The sequence below is a fragment of the Alligator mississippiensis genome, chromosome 6 (genome assembly GCF_030867095.1).
Source record: "Alligator mississippiensis isolate rAllMis1 chromosome 6, rAllMis1, whole genome shotgun sequence".
In the NCBI taxonomy this organism is placed as follows: domain Eukaryota; kingdom Metazoa; phylum Chordata; order Crocodylia; family Alligatoridae; genus Alligator; species Alligator mississippiensis.
The window spans coordinates 8,196,953-8,218,613 of NC_081829.1; the positions used below are offsets into that span (position 1 = coordinate 8,196,953).

Below are 21,661 nucleotides of genomic sequence, written 5' to 3' on the forward strand. Positions count from 1 at the left end.
GATCCCAACAGCAACAGGAGACCCTTTCTGTGAGGGACTTTCCCGAGAGACAGGGAAACTCCTGCCACCAGAAGCTGGAAGGGAACCAGGCTGCAGCACGCACTCCCCCTTCCACCTCTGGTATTTCGGGCTGCTGCTTCAGGGCTGCCATGCGGATCTGCGGCTTCTCAGCCGTGGCCTCTGCTGCTGGAAACGTCCTCTGGTGCCCTTCCAAAAGGGCCTGGCAGCCTGGCCCAGCTGACCTAATGGAGCAGCGTGATGACAGCACAACCGATTGCCCACATAGCAGCCCCGGGGTGGAGGAGGGAGGCGGGTGGAAAGATAAGATCCAGCAAATGTAGAGCAAAAAAACCCAGCTCATTCAACCCCCATTTCCCTTTATTTCCCATGAGTCACTGCCCAGCGCTCACTTCCCCTCCCCCGAGTGGGTTCGCTGAATAATCTCCCCCAGACAATCCCCAATTGTTTGGGGCATTGTTGGGATTCAATGGGAGGAAGGGTGTTTTTGAAAGGGGGGCTCAGGAGAGTCGTCTCTGTCACAGCTATCCTGGGGCCAAGTCACTTCACTGCTCTGTGCCTCAGTTTCCCCATGTAACATGCAGGTGATACCTGCCTGGCCCACGAATCACTTGAACAGATCGTTGCATTAACGCACGTGGGGTACGGCCGAGGCAGAATAGCTGCACAGCGCTCCAAGAACACCACGCTGTTTGGTCCTGAACCGCACATGCAATCCGATCAGAGACGCTCAATGTCTGGATACGGGACTATAAAACTTCCCAGTATTGATCTATTGTTGAAGCTTCAGAGAAAGTCTGAGAAGCAACACAATGGCCCCTCTGCACAAATACTCAGGGGGTGACTGCAAGACAATGGGGGAGAGGCCAATAGCGAGGATCCTGTCTCCAACAAAATGCAAGCCTGAGTAGCCAATGCTGGGAAACAACAGGCTCTCAGCAGTTTAGAGAGCCCCTCGGTCTTCAGGAAATAGAGTGAACAAAAGGAACCTGGGGTGCCTAAAGACATTTTTTCCTGCTTCAGGGTTTGGGGAGAAATGCTCTGAGGCTTACAGGAACCACCTCTGCTAGCCAGACCGCAGAGACCTCAGGGTAGAGGGTCTACAGCAGTGTTTAACCTACTGTGAGCTCCCTGCTTAAGGCAGTCAGATGCCCGAAAAGCTAAGCTGGCACATGGTCTGTTTTAGGCCAGGTGGTTCTCTGTAGTGCTTTGGTTGTCATGAATATGACTGCTACTGTAAGGAGGCAATTAGTCACTTGGTGTCATTGCCAGGGACAAGGAAAGGGCACCCCCATCTCCTCCATCTCTTCAGGGGCAGGACCACAGGGCCAGGGCATATGTCAATCCTGGAGCCCTGGTCTGAGAAGGAGCAGCCAGTGATGACATGACTGCCTCCAGCCCCAAGTTGGGAGTCCCCCAGAGAGACTAGGACACAGGACCTGAGCCTCAGCAGTCACCAGTTAGCCTCGTGCCATCCATTTCAGCACTAGGAGAAGACCCAAAGGCTGGAGATCAGGCCCCTTGCTGGGCTGGGCCCAGGGCAAAATGCTCCCATTAAAGACAAGCCTGGAGAGCTAGCTTCCCCACAGACCAGGGGATGGCAGGGGCCACGAGGCAACTGAAGAGAGAAGCCCAAGGAAACGCAGGGCCCAGCAAGGTGCCACGCAGCTCTGCCATGGCAGGTACCCCCATCATGAGGGCTTGAGCTGCTTACACAGGTGCTGACAGCACAGCAGGGCATGAGGAGACTTGAGCCTTGCACCCACAAAAGCTGCAGGTGCAGAGAAAGGAGCAGGATTTGCAGTCCCTGATCTGTGTTGTCAATGGCTTGCTGCACAACTATGGGTACATTACTCCTGTGCCTCAGTTTCCCTTCCTCCATTAAAACCTGCGAGGGGCAGGGGATGGGAGGGCTCATAAAGCACCCAGACTTGAGTGCTGAAGGCCAAAGGGCTGTTATTACAGCCCCATGAGGGGAGCAATGCACGAGCAAGTGCAGCAGATAAACACAGCCGGCGAGGGCTGCTAATAAAACTGTCAAGCACGGGCTCCATGCTCTGGCTGGCTGCTCCCTCAGCCATTACAAAACATCTGTGGGAACCGGGGTGACCTCTCACCCCACAGCGCTCAAGGAAATGGGGCTGGCGCAAGGCAGAGCGCTGAACTGGCTGCTGACCTTGGGGCCTCACGTGCTGCAGGACAGCAGGGCTGCCCCAGTCAGGCGGGAGGATGGCCAGGCCAGCGTTAAGGGAAGGCTCCAGGAGCAAGGAAGTATTAGAAGCTGCACCGTGGACAGCTCACAGCCCCTGGGGCATTTGGTGACTTGGTTTCAACAGCTATCAGAAGCCATGGTTCTGCCAGTCTGGATCCATGTGCAGCCTTTAGCAAGAGCAGGTCAAGCAAGAGGAAGCTCATCCAAAACCCAGCCCATTCCCTTCCCTCTCTTGCAGCTCATGACCCATTCCTCCTCACCCCCAGATCCCATCTGGTACTTTTCCTCTTATAAAGACAAGAGGCCAGTGATGCACCCTCTTTTCCATGGATGACGGAAACTGAGGCACTGAGAGGCAAAATGCTGTGGCTAAAGTCAATCAGCAGGTCGATGGTGGAACAGGGAAGTGAACCCAGGTCTGAATCCCAGCCCAGAGTCACGTGCTGGAGATGAAGTCAAGGTCCAGAGAGACGGAGATAAGATAAGGCTGCAGCAGAGGAGCCTCCCCTCTGCCCACAACAGCCAGGCTCACGCACAGATGTTTTAAGCCAAGTCCACAGCTGGTGCCAGCCCCTAGCACCCAAGGGAGGCCACACCAGATTCCACATCCTTTGCTGGGAGTGTCCTCAGAGGGCCAGATCCCCTCCTCCTCCTCCCAGGCAGACCGGATCATGGCAGCCCTTGCTTGACACTGAGAGCTGCCTCCCAGGACAGCTCAAGGCTCTCCCCTTTGGAGTGGCTGGTGCCAAGGCTTCTGCTCACAGCCAGCCTCCGGGAAGCACTTCAGGGAGTTCCTTCAAAACACCATAGCAAGCACATGCTTCAAACCCCAGAGGGTTGTAGTGCCAGCTGCATTCCTACGTTGAGCTTCGAGCAGACTCTGTGCCCTAGCCCACGAGCACCGTCCACCAGGAAACAGTCCTGCCTCAGCCACCTCACTGCTCCTCCAGATGGACCAGGCTCCAAGGAACAGCCTTCCCCAGCCATACATCTACTGGAGAGCCAGCCACACGTGCAGCCCTGTGCCTGATCCAAACACACACACCCCGACCCATTTTCCACATGCATACCCTTTAATTTGAGTGGGAGATGCAGGCCTCAGCACTTTGCCAACTAGGCCAGCAGTCAAGGCAGATCCTCCTAGGCAGAGAAACTGAGCGGCGTCTCTTCCGCTGGAGGAATGAGATCCTTGAGTTGTGAGGCTGGATCCATGCGGTGTGGCTATTACAGGCCCTCTGCAAGGGTGATGGGGGTCCAGTGGCCTTGGAGTAAAACGTCCCGTGTCCCAGCTGTGGAGCAGAGATTGCGTGCACACCAGAAGGGAATGACCTCCCTCTCCAGACGCAGCTGCATTTCTGCATACAGGGAGCCTGGGGATGACAGGCAAAAGGCTCAGAGCCTCAATCCTGGACCTGGAAAGAAGGGAAGGTTGCAGTTCCTAGCTGTTCTGCAGAAAGGCAGCACCCTGTATTCTTCCTGAACCAGCCCTTTACTGTGGCCACTGACCTCTCTCCTTCGGAAACGGATGCCCCTCACCGCCACTTGATGGCAGCACTGCCTCACCATCCCCTACAAGCATCTATGCACCCTGGCAGGGCCAGGGGTTGTGCCTGGATTTCAAGCATTTGCACTCCCTGAATTTGGGTTTGACTGCTCCAAGCTACCCCAAGGGGTCAGCTTGGTAGGGTAGGACCCTAGACCCAGCTCCCTTCAGCTCCCCCCCCATCCCAATCATACAAAACAGCTTCCCACGCTCCCCTCCCAGATAAGAAAGGGATGGGGAAAGAGCTGAGGCTGCCCACTGTTCAAAGCAGCTGCTGCTTGTGGGGAGGGGGTGGGAAAAACAGCTCCTGGGAAAGCCCCTCCATACCCAACCAGGCCACAATCTTCAGGGCATCCCCTCACAGCACCCAAACAGCAAGGCCCAGACGTGCTCAGGGTGTTTGGGGCAGGACACAAGATGAGCCCGAATCCCCAGGCCAGGCTTGCGTGCAACCGTCCTCCCCCGAAGCACCCCAACGCCGCGAGCCTGGTGACAACATGCCCCAGGGGAGGGAGACGGCTGGGTCACGTTCCTCCACCAAGGACATCCACTGGGGGCAGCGTCACTTCCCGGCCACCCCCACCCCCACCCCCACCCACTACGCCCTTGACCGGGAAGGCAAATTCAAGCCTGGCCCTTGCAGCCAGGCTCTCCGTGCAGCACCCAGGGCCGGACGAAGCAGACACAGAAACCAACCGGGCCCCTTCTCCCCCTCGCCGTGGTGTCTCCCACGTGCAACACAGAAAGTGCGGGTGGGACGGGACCTCGGGAGCTCGCATCTAGCGCACCCCCCGTGCGACGCAGGCCCAGCCCCAACTACATCATCCCAGCCAAGGGCTTTGTTTAAGTGGGTCTTAAAAGCCTCCACGGAGGGAGATCGCACCGAGAAAACTCTGCCTAATATCCAACCTCAACCTGCTTTGCTGCAGCTTGAGCCCATTGCTCCTCCTGTCACCTGCCACCACTGAGAACAGCCCCGCGCCCTCCTCTTTCAAGCGGTGCAGGGCGCTGAAGTATGCTATCACCCCCCCACCCCCACCCCAAATCTCTCCTTCAGATTAAACAAGCCCAAATCCCTCCGCCTCCCGCAGGAGCCGGGTGCCCGCCCAGCATCTCTCCTCCCCAGCCTGGGCAGGGGAAGGGGCAGGGCTCCCCCCCGCCCCGGGGCCGAGCAGCCGCCGCCCCAGGCTCTCACGGGGGTTCAATCCGGCTCGGCCCGTCCGGGCAGCGGCGCAGGCGGGAGCGACGCCGGGCCCTAGGCGCCCCCCGGGCGGTTGCGGTCCAGCACGGCGCGCGGGGCGAACTCGAGCCGGTCCTTGAGGCTGCGGACGCGCGTGGGGTCGTGGCCCGGCATCTCGCGCAGCGCCCGCTCCTCCCGCCGCTCCGCGATGCTGCACTCGTCGTCGGCGGCCGGCGGCGGCGGGGGCCCGCGCACCAGCTGCTCCACGTGGTAGCCCACGGCGCCCACCACGAGGGCCACGGGGAACGTCACGTAGGGCGCGTAGGTGCGCAAAGTAGCCCACAGCAGCGGCCACATGGCGGCGGGCGGGGGGCACCCACGTGCGGCTCCGCGCCCCCCGCGCTTCCGGGTAGGCCCCGCCGATTGGATTGGCTGCCGCCGCAGCTGAGGACACGGCGGGCAAGAGCGGCCGAGGCGGGCAGCGCCTCACGCTGCGCGCCCCCTGCCGGGCAGCGCGGGCGGCGCAAGGCTGGAGGGCCAGCGTGGCGCGGCGCGGTGGAGTCCCGGGGGCTCCGGGCGGTGGGGCGCGGGCAGGGAGCCTGGGTCTGGGGTTCAACAAGTCCCCAGTTTTCGCTTAAAAAAAGGAACCCCCCCAAATCCACATTTCTCCATGATTTAAATGAAACGTCACTTATATATATATATATATATATATATATATATATATATATTAAAAGCCCAAAAAGTAACCTCAAATGAACATTTTTCCATGATTTAAATGAAACGCCACTAATATATATATATAAAAAGCCCAAAAAGTAACCTCAAATGAACATTTTTCCATGATTTAAATGAAACGCCACTAATACATTTATATATATATATAAAAGCCCAAAAAGTAACCTCAAATGAACATTTCCCATGGTTTATATATATATATATATATATATATATATATATATATATATAAAAGCCCAAAAAGTAACCTCAAATGAACATTTCCCATGGTTTATATATATATATATATATATATATATATAAAAAGCCCAAAAAGTAACCTCAAATGAACATTTTCCATGGTTTAAATGAAACGCCACAAGTGAGTGAGTTGAGTGTCTGTGTGTGTGCACACGCACGTGCATGGATAATTTTTGAGGCAGCTAAGTCACTCTCAGGGAGTCTTAACCACCTTTTGGCTTTGCTGCTAGTGTCCTCACTCACTCACTGGCAAGTTACAGCGAGCAATATAAACTAAATAAGAAGATATATTTGCATGCTTATTTGCATATTTTTTTAGTGTGCAATAGTTTTTCAGAAAATACAATGATTTTAAACTTCCAATATGATAACTTCATACTTAAGACTTGGCAATGCTGGTGGTTAGCGCCCTGAGCGGGCCGGGCAGGACTTGAGGGGGCTTCAGATATGATTTCCATTGGGTTCAAAGCACATCAGATCTTCCATGTGATTCCAGTAGATCTCAGCACAGATCTCAGAGAGGATAGATCTCAAATAGATGTGAGATATGATCTCAGATAGATCTCAAAGAGACTGGATCCAACCCTCTGTGGCCTTTCTGAGCTCCCTGAGAACAGCTCCGGTACAGGCCCTCTCAGAAATCGAGAGAGACACCTGGACCACTTCCATTTTTTGAGGCTCAAAATATAATGCAATAATTTGTAGTAAATGTTCCTTTTTTTTATTTAACAAGTGATTTTCTAGCTTTTTTCTTCTTCTTTCAGTCCAGTCAGTGTATCTCTGTGTCTGTATGTATAACCTCATTTGGAGATAACGTCAAAAGTCTAAATTTGAGGCCCTCCGTGATTGAGAGGCTCGGGCCAAATGGCTCTCCTGGCCCCCCCTGTGATAGGCCCTGCTCCAGTATACTCCCCATAGTCAAGAGGGGAGTGAAAGTGAGGACCTGGTGTTGCCCAGGACATGGTGCTATCACCTCATTCATGAATGACCTTATCCATGGCAGAGACGTCGGGCTGGCAGGGACCTCCAGAGGTCACCGCTAGTCCAACCCCTGCCCCAGGCAGGATCAGGCCTGTCCAAATCATCCTACACAATTTATCATCTACACACTCTACATAAGATGACCATGACACAACATAGATATAACCCGAACCTGCCGCAGGGAAGGCAAGGGGAACCACGGCAGCCAACGCCCTGCTTCTATAAAAGGTTGTCAAGAGATCCCAGGGTAGATGACCTTATTAATTCCAGTTTGAGTCTAGCAAGGTTGAGAAGCACTGGAATGGGCACCCCAAGACATCAGTCCCACATCAGGCCCTGCAGGGACACACGTGCACACAAGGCTGCCCCTACTCTGCTCCCTCTCTCTGTCTCTGATACCTGCTGAGATGTTTCTTTCAGCCTTCGCTCTGCGAGGGAGTCTGCAGAGCCTGACACGCCATCCACTCCCCTTGGAATGGGATTTCCTACCCTGCTCCTTGCTCAGGGACTAGGTGGAAATAAACCAGCCAAAAACAGCCTCCCTGGGGGGTGGGGAAGCCATCTGGTCTTGCTGCTAGTCACAAGTTTGGGCCAGGCTGCGGTGGGGCTTGGCCCCAAGCAAAACTGCAGAAGGCAGGCAGCTTCGAGAAGGACTGGCAGGCAGACACTGACAGCTCCAGGACAGGTCCTTGACTCCTTTCCTCGCCCTCCCAGTGCTGCTGAGGTGGTGGGAGCATCCAGCCAGGGGCCAGTGCCAGGCTGTGCTGTGGGCAGCCTGGCAGCACTGCCTGCGAACAGCCAAGCACCCTAGGACACAACACAAGGAGACTGTCCCTGCAGGGAGCTGGTGTGAGGAGGGGTGTCCAGATGGGTCCAGGACCTTCCTCTGACTCCACTGGTAGCAAAGACAGCTCTTTAGACTGACCCGTGCAGTCAGGGCTACTGGACAGCCCAGGGAGAGCTACCCAGCCAGGGCTAATGCCAGGCCTTCAAAGGGCTCTAATCATGGAGATACCCCCACATTAGGAATGTGCTGGCAAGAGCCAAGCCCCAGGCTATGCACACGCCTTGTTGCCCCCCATCCAGCTCTCCCACTGAGGAGGTGGGTGAAGGGGAGGTGGGCATAAGCACTAGTTCTGCCGATCCCCTTGCACCCTGACCCGCAGGGCCACTGCCGTTCCAGACCCGTTCTCAGCCTTTCAACCCAGCTCTGCCCAGGGAGTGACTCAGACATGAGGCCCTTGCTGGATGTTGGCAGGGCCCCACTTCTGGACTCAGCCAGAATATCCTGGGCCCAGTCCAGCTGCTTTGAGAAGCTGACTGGTAAGCACTGGATTCAACCCATACCCCCACCTTGCAGTCACCTTGGCCAGGAGAGGCTGCGGCAATTCTGCACCTTCCCCAATGTAACCAACAGCTGCTTTTCTCCTGCCGCTCCAGCCAGACCGCAACACGCCCCTGACCCCTGCCGTGCCCGAAACCAGACGATCAATGAGACACAGGATGCAGAGCTCAAAGGTGAGAGTAGCGCCGGCTGCCTCCCCTGTTGACGGGGAGCCTCACGCCGGGCCTGGAGTAATCAAAGAGTCATCTTTATTACATTACGGTTAAGTTTGTTACAATAAAAATGGAACCACATGGCACGGTCACTGTACAGTATTGTCGTATAGAACTGACAGGTGGAAGGGCTTCCTCTTCCAGGCACATTGCTAAGAACTAAGTTGGACGGAGGCAGGGAAGAGGTGAAGCGCTCTGTTGACTGCCTGTTGCTTTCCTGGCTGGGATCGTAACAGTGGCGTTGAAAGGGACTGGCCGCTGCGCACAGAATTGGCTGCCTTGGCTCTCCCCGGCAGGTGGATCTTACGCCGAACTATTTGTCTTGTGACTAAATGTGCTGAGATAAACTTCTCCCTCACCCGTCCCTGCAATGATGTTAACTGAGTCGTTGGAGGCCACAATATACCTCTGTAAACCCGAACAGCCCTCAGGGAGGTTTGAGCGCCAGACCCTTCATTCTTGGCAGTATTACATGCATCCCCCCCCCAACCCCCTCCCCACCCCCCGGCTAGACAAGCCACTAGAGCCGTGATCGCCCCCACCTCTCCGCATGTCCCACCGGTGCCACGTGCTGCATGGAGATATCCCAGCGGGCCTCAGGCAGCAAGTCCTGTTGGACCGAAGTGCATTATTTGTGTTACAGTGGTTCCCCCCCACCCCCCAGTAGTGCTAGGTGCTGCACACTCCTGAAAAGCCAGTTCCTGCCCCATGAACACCCAGCCTAGGTGACACTGCTGCTTCCCTTGCTGCAGGAGCTGGGGGCTTTTGTCCCCTGCTGCTGCTGGCAACAGGGCCCCTCCAGGATAGTTCGGCAGGAAGGAAGCTGGGGCTTGTATAATCAGGGGGGGTGAGGAAAAGAGGGACAAAGTCCCCCTCAAATGTTTCACAGTGCAGGGAGCTCCCCAGTTTGAAGCAGGGGTGACATGAGAAGGCAGCACTGAGTTTTCCCCTGGAGCCCTCATTGTGGATGTAGCAGACCCGCTGTCCCAGAGCAGCTCATCACCTCCTGCGTGAGGGGTTTGGGGGGGGCACGATCGCTTCTCCCCAGCTGCAGAGCCAGCCTTGAAGACACTGCCTCTGATGGCACAGCCTGGGCCTCATGGTGGGTGGGAAGGGGCAGGGACTGATGAGAAGCACCATGAGCAGGCTCCTGAGATCACTTGGATCTCCAGACCCAGCCTGCTACTGAGTCCCTCTGGGTTTGTGCCTTGTCTCCCACAAGCCTCCACTTAGCAGAGCTGATCGGCCCGTACCCGCCCTGCAGAGAAGGTGCCCAGGCAGCCCTGGAGCCCTGCCCACGAGGAGGCCACGGTGCAAGGGGCTAACCAAGCTGGCTCCCCCATGCTCTGCTCCTCCACCCTGGGCAGCACGACATGCTGCCTGGGGCAAGGGCATTGCTAGCTGAGCCCTGCAAGCTACCACAGCAACTGTGCCAAGAGGGCATCTCCTTTACGGTACCGCACATGGAAGTGCCACCTCTGCCAGGCCCTGGAGGATGGGGCCCTTCCATGCTGCCCACATCCACCCCTCATGAGCAGGCTTTCACCTGGGCAAGAGCAGACCCTTGCCTCAAGCCTGTCTCTTGTGATGGGGAGCTGAGAGGTTACAGCCCCTTGGCCCCGGAGAGTGTTATTACCCAGAGCCATTAAGGGAGTGGGTACGAGTGCTGTATAAATGCCCGCAGCCATGATCAGTGGGCTGAACCCACCAGGGGCCTGTGTGCTCCACTGTTCCTCCCCAAAGCCTGCTATTTAGACTGGCAAAAGGCAGGAGCCAGGTGCTGCTGGTTCAGGATGGCAGCATTTCCCCCATCATACAGCCTGATGGAGAGCCCTGGCATGGAGAACCATGGCCAGGCAAGTTGCAGGCCTGCAGACAGGATGCTTCTGCCACAGCAACCTCCAGCACCCTCTCCCATGGCCTTGCTTTCCCACGTCACGCTCCCAGGGACCAAGAGTCACTACCTACAGGCATTATGACCCGATAGAGCCTGGAGGTCCAAGCCTGCAAGCCTTCCCCTGGCCTTACTCGAGCAGAGCTGAGTGAGGTCCTGGGGATTGACTGCTGGGCTCTGTGTGTGCCAACGCAGCTGTCAGTAGAGGGCATCATTGCACTGCTCAGTAAGGCATGTGGCTGGCAACAAGGGTCCCTGCCTTGGGAGCTCCGGGACCTGGGGTACGTCCCCGGAGTAGGAGCGAGCAGGTGAAATGTGAGCTCCACGGAGGACAGGCGGAGCGAAGTGGAGGCACTGGCCATGCCAGCAGGCCTGGCAGCCCACCAGTGGCTGTGCAGGGGCAATCCTGAGGGAAGGAGGGCAAGAAGCCGGGCTTGGCTGGAGTTCAAACTGCTCCCTCCCAGGGCATGGCAAATAGTCCCTGTGGGTTGCAGTCAGTTCAAGGCTTCATTCAATGCTGGGCACCCAGGGCCCAGCAAGCTCAGCACCATCACAGCCTGGCTGGATGAGCCCTCCCACGTTCCATGAAATGAGGAGCATGAGGATCACATGTGTGGCCAAGACGTGGTGCCCACAGGACTGGGAGATTGTGTCAGGCCCTGCTCCACCTTGCTATCTACCCAGGCTTCCCCCCTCTTGGTGCTGGAGGAAGGACAGGGCACGTGGGACCCCTGAGCTTCAAAACCCTGGGAACAGAGATTCACCCTCACGGGCACCCATTGAACACCCCCTCTGCCTTTCAAACAGGCCAGTCCAGCTCCCAGCCCATCACCATCAAGGGCTTTCCCCCGGTCCCCTTGTGTGCAGCTGGCGGGTCGGGGGGACCGGCCCGCACTCAGTAACAACAGCCCATCACAGCTACAGGAGCCAGCTCAGGCAGCGCACCTTCCCGTGGAAACCAGGCTGGGTTGGCAATGGCACGCTCACCCCTCTCCTCCCGCCCAGCCCCTGCGTGCGGACAGGCCCTGAACCCTGCAGGAGGCAGGTCACAACCAGCACTTAGTAACCCCGGGCTGCTCCCCTGGAAGGTCTGGCCTGGATCTATGGAAAGTCTAAAGTGAAGCGCTAAAAACAGCAGGAGAAACCCAGAACCAAAACCAACCTCAGAGGCATCAGCTCCTGGCAGCCATGCCCAGACTCTCCTCCTCCTCTCCTCTCCATAGAGTTGTCTTTGGAGGGGAGGGGGCATTGCCTTCTCCCTCCTCCCAAACCTTGCTCTCCTGAGAAAATCTAGTCAAGCCAGTGACCAGAGGAGATCAAAGACGGGTGGAATATAAAGTGACTAGCTAAGTTTGACCTTCTCCTTGCCTCCTGCGGCCAGCGGGCACATCCCAGCTGCGGTCCTGGTCGCCGTTTTCACAGGAAGAGAAAGAAAGAAGAAAGCAAGAAAGAAAGAAAGAAAAGGAAGGAAGGAAGAAGAGCCTATTCCTAGTGATGAAAGATGTGAGAAGAAAGCAGGGGGCTGGTTTTCTGCTGTCTCGCATTTCCTGCTGATCTGATTCCAGTCTCACCAGCAGGAACACAGCGGCGGTTGTGTGTCTGCTTTGTTTTATTCCTTGGATTATATTTATATATGTATATGGGGCAACGAGCCCTCCCCGAGGTGTCCAAGCGAGAGGCAGGGGTGGGAACAAACCGGGGCTGCCCCTTGTGCTCGCCACGTCCTGGCGCCTCCCGCCAGCCTGAGAAGCTGGCCCGCTGGCCTGCAGGGAAGGGTGGCTTTGGCACAGGCTCCGGTGTGGCGTGGAGCACAGCGGCGCTTCCCTTGCGAGACGCTGCATTTGCACTGAGTTAAGGTTGAGGCTGTGGGGAAGAGGATGCTGGCAGCACCTGCCCACAGCTGCCCCATCTTGGGGATAGGGGGTGGGGGGGGCCCTTCTTTTCCTTTAATGGAAAAAGTGGGACAAGAAGGGGCTGTGAGGAAGGGGGTGGGGGGCACAGGTGGGGAGTGGGGTGGGAGGAGGAAGGTAAGCTCTGAAAGGAGGCGACTGGCCTCCCGAGAGAGGATGGAGAGCAGGGAATGGGCTGGAGAGAGGACGGAAGGGAAGTGAGAGGAGGAAGAGCTCCGAAGAGGCCACAAGGAAGGCAGAGGAGGTTTCAGGGGGCAAGGGAGGGAGGAAAGGCCTGCCCTGGTGGGGGAGGCTGGGAGAGGCATGCGGGCAGGCGGAGGGAACGGGACAGAACCAGGGGTGTGTTCATTCGCCGTCGGATCCATGAATCGTATAAGACAGAGACTAGAGAAGCTGTGAGTGGGCCGGGAGCTGCCCCGAGGGGGGTGAGGGGACTCCCCACGGCCCGGGCCCTGGCGATCACAGTGAGCTATGGACTCTCTCTGTACAGTCCAGGTAGAAAAGCCAGGGCTCCCTTCACAGCCTGGTCTGGGCCTCCGGGATGTAGATCTCGATACTGTCTGCGCTCTCCGTGGCCGAGTTCTGGCGGAAGGAGGCAGCTCGTTTGGCTGCCAGGAGCCTCTTCCTGGCTTCCTGCCTCTGCCGGTCCACGGAGTCCAGGGAGCGCTCCTTCACCGGGTGCACCTTGGAGCGCGGGGGCTTCTTTGGTATGGGGGGAGGGACCTTCTTCTCCTCCTGCACAGACAAAGAGAGTGGTTAGAAACACTCAGGGCGACAGCAGGAGGTGCCTGCTGCTGAGGTGGGCCATCTAGACCAAGGAAGAGTGGCTGGGACTGCATGGGGAAGCTGGGCGAGGGTGTGTGCATGCATTTCTGGGTGTGCTCACCTATTTGCATGTGCTCTTGTGTGCATTCATGTCCATGTGCAGAAGACCACGTGATCTAGTTGGGGATGGTCCTGCTTTGAGCAGGGGGTTGGACTCAATGACCTCCTGAGGGCCCTTCCAACCCTCATTTTCTATGATTCTATGACCGCACACATGTGCACACATCTGTGTGCGCACATTTGTACGAGCGTGCCTCTATATGCATAGGTGAGCTCAGCTAAATGTGGATGCTTGCACATCTGTACACTTTAGCCTGCACACATCATATGTACATGCCTGTGCATACGCAGGTGAGCTCAGCTAGACATAGAGGCACATTTGCACATCTGGACATTGGGCACACACACACCTCCCAAGGCTGGTGGCACCCAGACAGGTGTGTGCATATCTGCACACACAGGTGTGAGCTCACACACTGCAGAAGAGTCTATAGAGAGATCATGGGGCAGGTCCTGTGCCAGCTCACACCCATCACTGATCACTCCCACAGGGTTGAAAGTAGCTGGGGTCTAGCCCGGCACCTGCCGAACCATGACTGAGATGCTCTGCTCTTGCGCAAAGCACACGGGCTGTATTGTCCGCCCAAGACAGGGATGGCAATGAAGCTCGACCTTGAGAGTATTCCCCTGGGGCATGCATCAGCCTGGAGGGTGGCAGGGCCATGAGGGGTTGAGGTAAGTGGATTTGCTCACCGCGGCCTGCACACAGGGCAAGCATCTCTGCAGGTGTGTGTCTGCCCCTTTGGAGATAACAGCAAGCAGGAGACACTCTGCAGAGCCACTTAAAACACAGAGGAGAGAAGAGGCCTCTTCCTTCAGGTTTTTTGTTCCTTAAGCATTCACAACAATGCCCCTTGGTTGTGCCCAGCATAGCTCAGCGGTCGCAGCTCCAGAGCGGACGCGTGCAGGGAGAGAGCAGCCGGCAGCCACAATCACAAATCTCTCCACGCGCCCACGGTCTCCCCTTTCATGCTCATGAAATGCAAGAGATGCGCTCTAGGGCGGGACGTGCATAAGAGCAGCTTCCAGCTGAGCACTGCAGCGCTCCGTCTCAGGCTGCCAAGGGGGAGGCACTTTGCAGAACAGCTCCTCTGGGGCTGCGCCAGCTCCAGCTGCGGGCAGGGCTCGGGACAGGCAGGCAGGGTCTCTCACTCACCATCTGGCTCTGCCCTAAGCCTGGATAGCCACACCAGATCCCAGCACCCAACCCCCCTCCAAAACAAATGTATTGGGAGGTGGAAGGAGGGAGGAGTTTGATCTCTATTGAGATGTACAGCCACATCCAAGGCTCATCACAGCCTGGCCCCTTCTCCCTGTAGGGCAGCAGAGACCTCTGCAAAGCCCCTGCAGAGTTTACACCCACACACCACTGCGCTGGATCTGCAATGGTCAGAGCTCACTCGCCTGAATATGGAAAGAGCTGAAATGTCCTAGGACCACATGGTTCCCCTCAGCTCCACACAGGTTCCAGCCAGACCCACTTCTGTTGGGGATGGGAGCTCACCCTCTTTCCCTTTTGGGGATGGGAGCCGACCCTCTTTCCCTGCTGCTATGTTTGCTGGGTCCAACGCACATTGGAGACTGGAGGCAAAGGTGAGCAGGCCCTCTAAACCCAACAGGGCAGATTCAGTTCCCTCTTCTCTCCCATCAAACCTTCCAGCCTTCTGCCAAGAGAGGAAGGAACCAGCCTCCACCAGTCCTCTGTGTCCTCCATACATGGCAACGTGAAAGAAGAACAGCCCTGGACCCCCAGCTGCACCCTGCCAACCCCAGCCAACAGGTACTTACAGCCCTGTCTCCCTACCTTGGGCTCAATGATCTTCCACCCGTTGGCCTTGAGCTGCAGAAGTTCTGCAAACTTCATGCTGACGTCCTCAATGGAGAGCTGCAGGAGGTCCCAGAATCCAGCCAGGTCTTGGAAGGTGGGCACAGGGAACGCGTTAGGGTCCTTGCGGAAAGGGAGAAAGGGGATGCATCACTAGACAGGCAGATTATTTCCACGCATCCCTGAGGACACAAAAGGCTCACAGACTTCCCATCACTTTGCTGCCCAAGGCAAGCTGCTAAGCAGGAGTGCTGGGCTGTCTGACCTTTACCGACTGCATTAAAACGTGCCCCTTTGGCTCCCTGTGGCTGACATAAAATGCTTCAAGCAAACCAGGCCGGGTCTTTACTCTAGAGTCCAAAGCAGTCAACAGCATGGGGAAGCATCTGGAAATTGCTATTGCTTCTTAATTAAAATGGGGCATCCTGTTTATTTCCAGCCATGCCCAAATCACCGCCAGAAAGAACTGTTCATTTCCTAGACTCGTGGGATTCCTAGCCTGGTTTTCCCCATCTTAAGGGAGGAGACTTGTGATGGAGCATGCCTTCAAATGGGAACAGCTGTAAATAAAGCCAGGTGAGGTATGCCCACCTCCAGCTGCTGTGTTGCGCATGCCCCTTGGAGCTCCGCTGCCCCACCAAGCCCTGCCATCTGCTAGGTGGGCGAGAGGGAAGATGCACTCACCATGTTCTGCTGGCAAAGTCGGTAGAACTGCTGCACCTTCTGGGACATCAGGAGCTGGGCACTGCCCACCGCACTCCGGATCTTCTCCAGAACTGGCAGGACACCCAGAGAGAGCTCAAGTTAGGGCTCTTGTGTGGGAGTAGGCTCTAGACTGGAAGAGCTAAGGCATTATTGACCAGCCATCAGCTCCACCCTCTGAGCTATCTGGGTGTGCTGGAGGGGAGCAGCTCAGGCCAACCCCAACCTCCCAAACAGCTAAGCTTGCCCTCCCTGGAAGACCCTGAGAGTTATAGACACTGTTCATTACTGCTCAACATGCTACGAGGAGAGAGAGAGAAAGAACATGAGGACTGTGTGTGTATGGGGATGCACAGACAGGAAAACCCCATCTTCCACCTCAGCAAGGGTCTGTTGGCTCTTAACAAGCCCCAGAGCCTTAGAAGACAACCCTTGCTCTCCCAGTGGAGGTGGTGACAGCTGATCCAGGTCAGCTGTGATCTGTGGATTCCATTGGAATCCAGATCACATAAAGCCCTTGGAGAACTGGCTTCAAGGGATGACCCTACAATGGCCAGACAGGCCTCAAAGGAGCTGTCTCAGCTCCAAGGCAACCTCCTTTGTCTCCCAGGGAGGCGCACCCACTCACACCAGCCAGCCCTCAGGCCTGTGCAGAGGGGGTTCCTGCCCCGTATCTCCTGTGAGCTGCCAGCCAGCATCAGGACTTTGTCCTCTGCAGAGGACAGCTGGACATCAGGCAGCCAGGATTCCTTGGGTGCCATTGCCAAGTGCCACGGCTTGGACCTGGCAGCAGAGAGCAAGGAGGCAAGAAGGAGACTAATGAAGCCAACTGCATGCCCTTCTCCACCCCATCACCCATAGCAGGGCCAGAGCCCAACCCCCTGATCCCTCTGTGAGCTGGCTGACACTAAGCACACATGGTCTGTGGGCTCAGCTCCCACAGGGAACATACCAGGTGCATCCAGTGGCATAGCTTTGCTGGTGCTTCCAGGACAGCCCCAGCTGGGTGATGCCAACCCAGCCAAGACTGGCCCCATAGCCTGGGGGAAATCCTTGGATACTGCCCACCCCCTCCCCACCTCGTCTGGACTCACTCTCCTCTGGTAGGTCGTAGTCCTCAGCTTCCCGCTCCATTTGCTGACACCAGCCCTCCATCTTCTCCACCTCTGCCTGCAGCAGCTTAATGAACCACTCTCCGTCCCGGTGGCAGGGGGAAGCTCTGCCGGAGTCGGGGAGGCTGCGGGAGCCCCTGTCGATCCAGGAGTCCCGCCGGGGCACCTCCACAGTGTCGTACTGCATCTGGTAGTCCTCGCGGTAGGCCCACTGGCCCTGAGTGTGCACTGTCTTGTACACCGCGTACTGCCGGGTGGACTCAGGCTCCGATGAGTGCCGCTGGAAGGGCCGTCCGAACTGCAACGCTTTGTCCTCCGTGGCCACAGCGAGGCCGGCAAAGCCTTCCAGCTCCAGGTCCGCCTGCACACCGGCCGTCACGCTGTTGGAGCGCTTGAACCGAGCCCGCCTGCGGACGGGGAGGAGAAGGGGTGATGGAGACAGGCTCCTGTTCCCCAGGGGTGGGTGCAACAGCGCTGGGAAAGGTGCATTCAGCATCCTGAAGGGCATTGGCAGAGCATGGAGGGCCGGCATGGCTGGGGAGCCATGGGTCCAGACTGAGGGGCATCATAAAACTGGGTGTGCAGTGGGAGGTAGGGCTGCTGGCCTGGGCAAACCATCAGCTTCAGCCCAACAGAGGTGCTTCCCTTGCGAGACGCTGCATTTGCACCGAGTTAAGGTTGAGGCTCTGGGGAAAGGAGGCTGGTGGCCCTGAGTCTCACCCGCCACTGACCCCATGCACTGCCTGGCCCTGGCTGCCCCTTTGCCATTAGACCTGCCCGCCGCATTCGGACAGGGCTCCCCTCCCCTCCTGGACGCAGCGCGAGGGGCCATGTTGGCTCCTTTTACAGCATGTTGGGGAGCAGAGGGAAGCTGAGCTCGGAGGCTCACAAGCTGTTTAGCTCCTGCGCCGTCCGTGGGGACTGCTCGCTAACAGCCGCTTCCTCATGTTCCCTCATTTAAATGCCTTCTCTCCGGCTTGCGCTCGCTAGCCCGTTTCTATGGAAACCAGCAATGGACGGATGCTGAAGAACTGTGGAGAGGGACGTGCGCTCAGCCCCCTTGTTAAGCCATGAGAAGGAACATTTGCAAAGTTCACCTCGGATGCCTCTCAACGGCGGGGCCATGGCAGGTAGGAGGGAGCCAGGAGGCATCGGGGTGGGGGCAAGGCTGGCGAGCACCCAAAGCCACCTCCCTCCGTAGGGTCTCTCCCTGTGAAACAAGGGGCTCGGGGCAAAGCTGAGCAGGTCCCCCCAGGGTCTTCGATCCAAAGGGCCTAGGTGAATCGTGGCCCTCAATGGCCTGGCAGTCACCTGCAGGAGACAGAGGCTCAAATCCCTCCGTCTCCTGAAGGCATGTGAACCAACATGTCCCACAAAAGTGCCCCAACCATTTGGCTGCAAGGTCTGAGACAGGGGATTTAACTCCCACCTGTGGAGGCTGCTCCATGTTATGGAAAGCATATACCCATTCACCGAGCTGGGGGATAAGAGAGGGAGGGATAGATTGGGTGCTGAGCTAGGAGGCAGCACATCTGAGATCCAGGCCCGGCCCAAGCAGGCCTTGTTTGCCCCAGACAAAATGCCATTGCTTCAGTGAGAAAAAAGAAAACCATACTGGTTCGATCCAAACTGAGTTTTTTCAGCCTCTGAACCAAAAATTCAATTCTTTCCTCCATGCAACTGGAGTCTCTGCAACCTCTTGGGCTCTTAGACTGAGCTGCCAAGGTTTGGCCCATCTCATCATGAAACCCTGCAGCCTGGACAGCCTCGCTCAGCCTCCAGCCTGGCAGCAATGGTCTAGACAGGACCGAACCCCTGGCTGTAGGCCTCTATCACTGAGTGATTCACAAACCTGGAGTTAGGGAAGAACCAAATCTGCAGAACCCAACTCCAGGTCCGGATCAGGACATGGTGAGGATAAGGCAGCACAGTCCAGTGGAGAGGTACCCACTGCGATTGCAAAAGTTAAGCCAGACAGCTGTGAACCCCCGGTACCAGCTTAGCCTGAAGGTTATCATATGTTTCGCAGGGGCATGTTGTTATAGGACATAGCTAATGTAGTTTGATGCACAGGGAGCCATTTGGTGACCGGTGTGAGATGAGTCGAGGCGGTCTCAACCCAATTCACAGTGGACAAGCATCCCCAGCACTACCCTCAGCCTCCAAAACAATCCTCATGCTGATGGGCAGCTGACAAGCCCTGGGCTGTTCCTGAATTACCTGCTTGCCCTTCTGACACCATCAGTTCGAACCCAAAACGCATGCCAGGGGACCAGGAGGGGATGGAGGGGCTTGCCAAGCTGCTGCCTGCATTGCCTGTCACTTTATGAGCCAGCAGAGAGACAGCTGTACTTGGCCGTTGACGCGGGAAGCTAGCACGCACTGTGCATTGCAAGCTCTTGGGATGCTCGGGAGAAGAGGCACACTATGAATATTTAGTCTGGAGGAGGCATTGTGTGAAAACAATTGCGCCCGTGCGGCGGATTTGCTCAGCCCCATCTCCTGCAGGGAAGGGAGGATAAAAGCTGCGTTTAACCAGTGGTACCTTTTGTCTTCTTCCACCTGCACTCCAATGGAGTGGAATTCCCTTTGGCTCCGGCTCTCTGTGTCAGAGTCAGATATGGTCTCCACCTGCAGTGGGGATCAGAAGGAAAGCTTGTCGGGAAAGAATCTGTGCGAAGCCTCGGGCACATTAGACTCGTGCGTCTGAATTTCCCTCCACCAACACAGCAGTGCCATGCTGGAAAAGCCATGGAAAAAAAAGACCTAAAGACAGCAAGGGCCAGATCACTCCAGGAGCTGGGAGGCTGTGGAGGACTGAACTGTACTGGGCCCTGTTGGTCCAGGGGGAGGTTTAGGAGCAGGGCACTGCATGGAGGGAGTTTATGCCACCACTGCCTGTTCTGTTGAAAAGGCCTTTTCACACATCTGTCCCAGCCAAAGCTTGCAGCCCCTGCCCAGCCAGCCACGATGCCCTTTGCAACAGCTCCTGGCAACCGTGATGGTGAGATGTAGGTAGAGCAGACCCAAATCTGCTAAGGGTTAGGGGCCAGGAGACAGACAGCTGCCCTGCCCTGGGGCCCTCACACAGACCTAGGGCACCGGAGACCCTGAAATGTGCTGGATGCTCTGAGTCATGGGCGATTGCTTAACTCCAAGTAGGCTTAGGCTCAGACTGATCCTTGAGCTCTCCAAAGAGCTGAGACAGAGCAACACCTACCTGAACCCCAATGGATGGGCGCCATTTCCGCTGCCGTGCCAAGCTCCTTAGTTCTTCCCGGCCAGGGATGGCCTTGATAATGAGTGTGGAGGGCTTGGGGGAAGCCCTGGGCTGGACGGAAGGCAGGTCTAAGGAGATGGCCGTCACCTTGGAGCTCTCCAAGCTCTCCATGGAATTGCAGCGAGCCGCAGCCTCTTTGGACCACGAGGGGCTCCGGGCGACCTCGGTGGGCAGGTAGGTCTCATGGGTGGACTCAGTGCTGCTCTGTGCCGTGACGGAGATGATAGGTGTGGCTTTGTTTCCTGGAGGGATGGGAGGTGGAGCTTTTCTGTAACTGAAGGCTGTTGTGGGAGAGGCGCATGATAAAGTTGCATGAAAAAAAGAGAGACAGTCTCATTTCCGACCGCGCACGAATGCCGCCAAGAAAACCCACCTCTTCCTCCATCTGCCCCGTGGGGCTCCAGCAAAAGCACTAGGCCCACTGTGCAGACCCCATGAGTACAGCTAAGCTCAGTTACACCCATTGAGGACCTGTCCCCCATGCCCACTTGCCCTCGGCCCACGTACAAGTCAGTGCCCACAAATACCAGTAGGCTAATTGTGAGCGTGAGTTGAAGGTCACGCTGGGCCGGTTTGCTTTCACACGGGCTCTTTGGCCAGTTCATTCCCACAATCCCCAAGGACTGCTTTATCTTCAAATGGGAGGGAAGATCAATGCACTCTTATGCTGGCCACACCATTGCCACGGCAGCCAGCACAAGAAAACACAGGAGAGCAAAAAAAGGGGATGGGAGAGAGACAGAAAGAGGAAAAACAGGAAGGCTCAAGGAGGACAGGAAGGGAGACTACTAAAATAAAAAGAGGAGAGATGGACAAAGTGGCAGGGGTACAGGTCAGTGTCTGTCCAGACTTTCTAGTCTTTCCAAGTGATGTACTACAAAGGGGTTGGCCAAGCCCTCAGAAAGTCCAGAAGTCATATAAAAAGGTGATAGCATGGGACTTTGGTAGACGGCTGTTTGGCAGGGAAGTGGGAAACAGGGTCCCTCTGTGGGAAAGGAGATGGGTGTGTAGGATCTCTAGGTCCTGGCAGTGAAACCAACACCCGCGTCCCTCAGACCCATGCAACGGAGCAAAAAGCACCCAAGAGCAGAGCCCTGGGGCGGCAGGCCGGTACTCACAGGTGCTGGGCTTCAGGATGCTGCTGGTGATGGCAGGCCCGGGGGGGGCCGACATGGAGAAGAGCGAAAGGCAGTCGTCATCCTGGGAGCAGCCGGCCTGGATGGCCCGCAGGTAGCTGTGGCTCCGCATGCGGAAACAGCCGGGCAGGTCCAGAGCCTCCACAGCCTGCGACTCCACCTCACCAAAGACAGACTCGCAGACGGCCTCAAACTGGTGGTTCAGCTCGTCATTGATCTGGTGGGAGAGGTCGGGCGGTGAGAACGGAGGAGACGGGGCAGCTCTGACAGGGACCAGCTCCCAGCTCCGTCCTTCCACCCCACATCGAATGAGCCAAACTGGGCCATGGAGGAGGAATGGAAATGGTGGAAGGAGGTGGGTGTCCCTACCCCCAGCCCAGTCTTATCCCTGGCCCTTTGGTTCTGCCAAGAGGCACCATCTCTCCCAGGACAAACGGCCCCTTGAGTT

The 21,661-nt window shown here is 56.8% G+C and overlaps 2 protein-coding genes across 10 annotated transcripts in view; both read right to left on the reverse strand.

The window, feature by feature from the left end:
- Positions 1-5,389, reverse strand: part of SMIM12 (small integral membrane protein 12) — a 41,915-nt gene extending 36,526 nt beyond the window's left edge. For 2 of the 9 annotated variants that reach the window (XR_009462942.1, XR_009462940.1), the window contains exons 1-2: positions 4,033-4,813; positions 3,301-3,642 (exon numbers count right to left, since the gene is read on the reverse strand). Coding sequence is in view for 2 of the 9 variants with exons in the window: in XM_059729597.1 (XP_059585580.1) it covers positions 5,029-5,310 (282 nt within the window). In the remaining 7 variants the exon portion in view is untranslated. Of the gene's footprint in view, positions 1-3,300; positions 3,643-4,032; positions 4,814-4,968 lie in introns of those variants that run through there. The other 7 variants (XR_009462943.1, XR_009462938.1, XR_009462939.1 and 4 more) reach the window with 6 other exon arrangements.
- Positions 5,390-11,954: 6,565 nt separating this feature from the next.
- DLGAP3 (DLG associated protein 3) overlaps positions 11,955-21,661 on the reverse strand; it is a 115,619-nt gene continuing 105,912 nt past the window's right edge. Inside the window, exons 6-12 of the mRNA XM_019488065.2 lie at positions 21,196-21,430; positions 20,018-20,358; positions 19,343-19,428; positions 16,780-17,204; positions 15,668-15,759; positions 14,963-15,106; positions 11,955-13,008 (exon numbers count right to left, since the gene is read on the reverse strand). Of these exons, the coding sequence (XP_019343610.1) occupies positions 12,790-13,008; positions 14,963-15,106; positions 15,668-15,759; positions 16,780-17,204; positions 19,343-19,428; positions 20,018-20,358; positions 21,196-21,430 (1,542 nt within the window). The 3' untranslated portion in view covers positions 11,955-12,789. The remainder of the gene's footprint in view (positions 13,009-14,962; positions 15,107-15,667; positions 15,760-16,779; positions 17,205-19,342; positions 19,429-20,017; positions 20,359-21,195; positions 21,431-21,661) is intronic.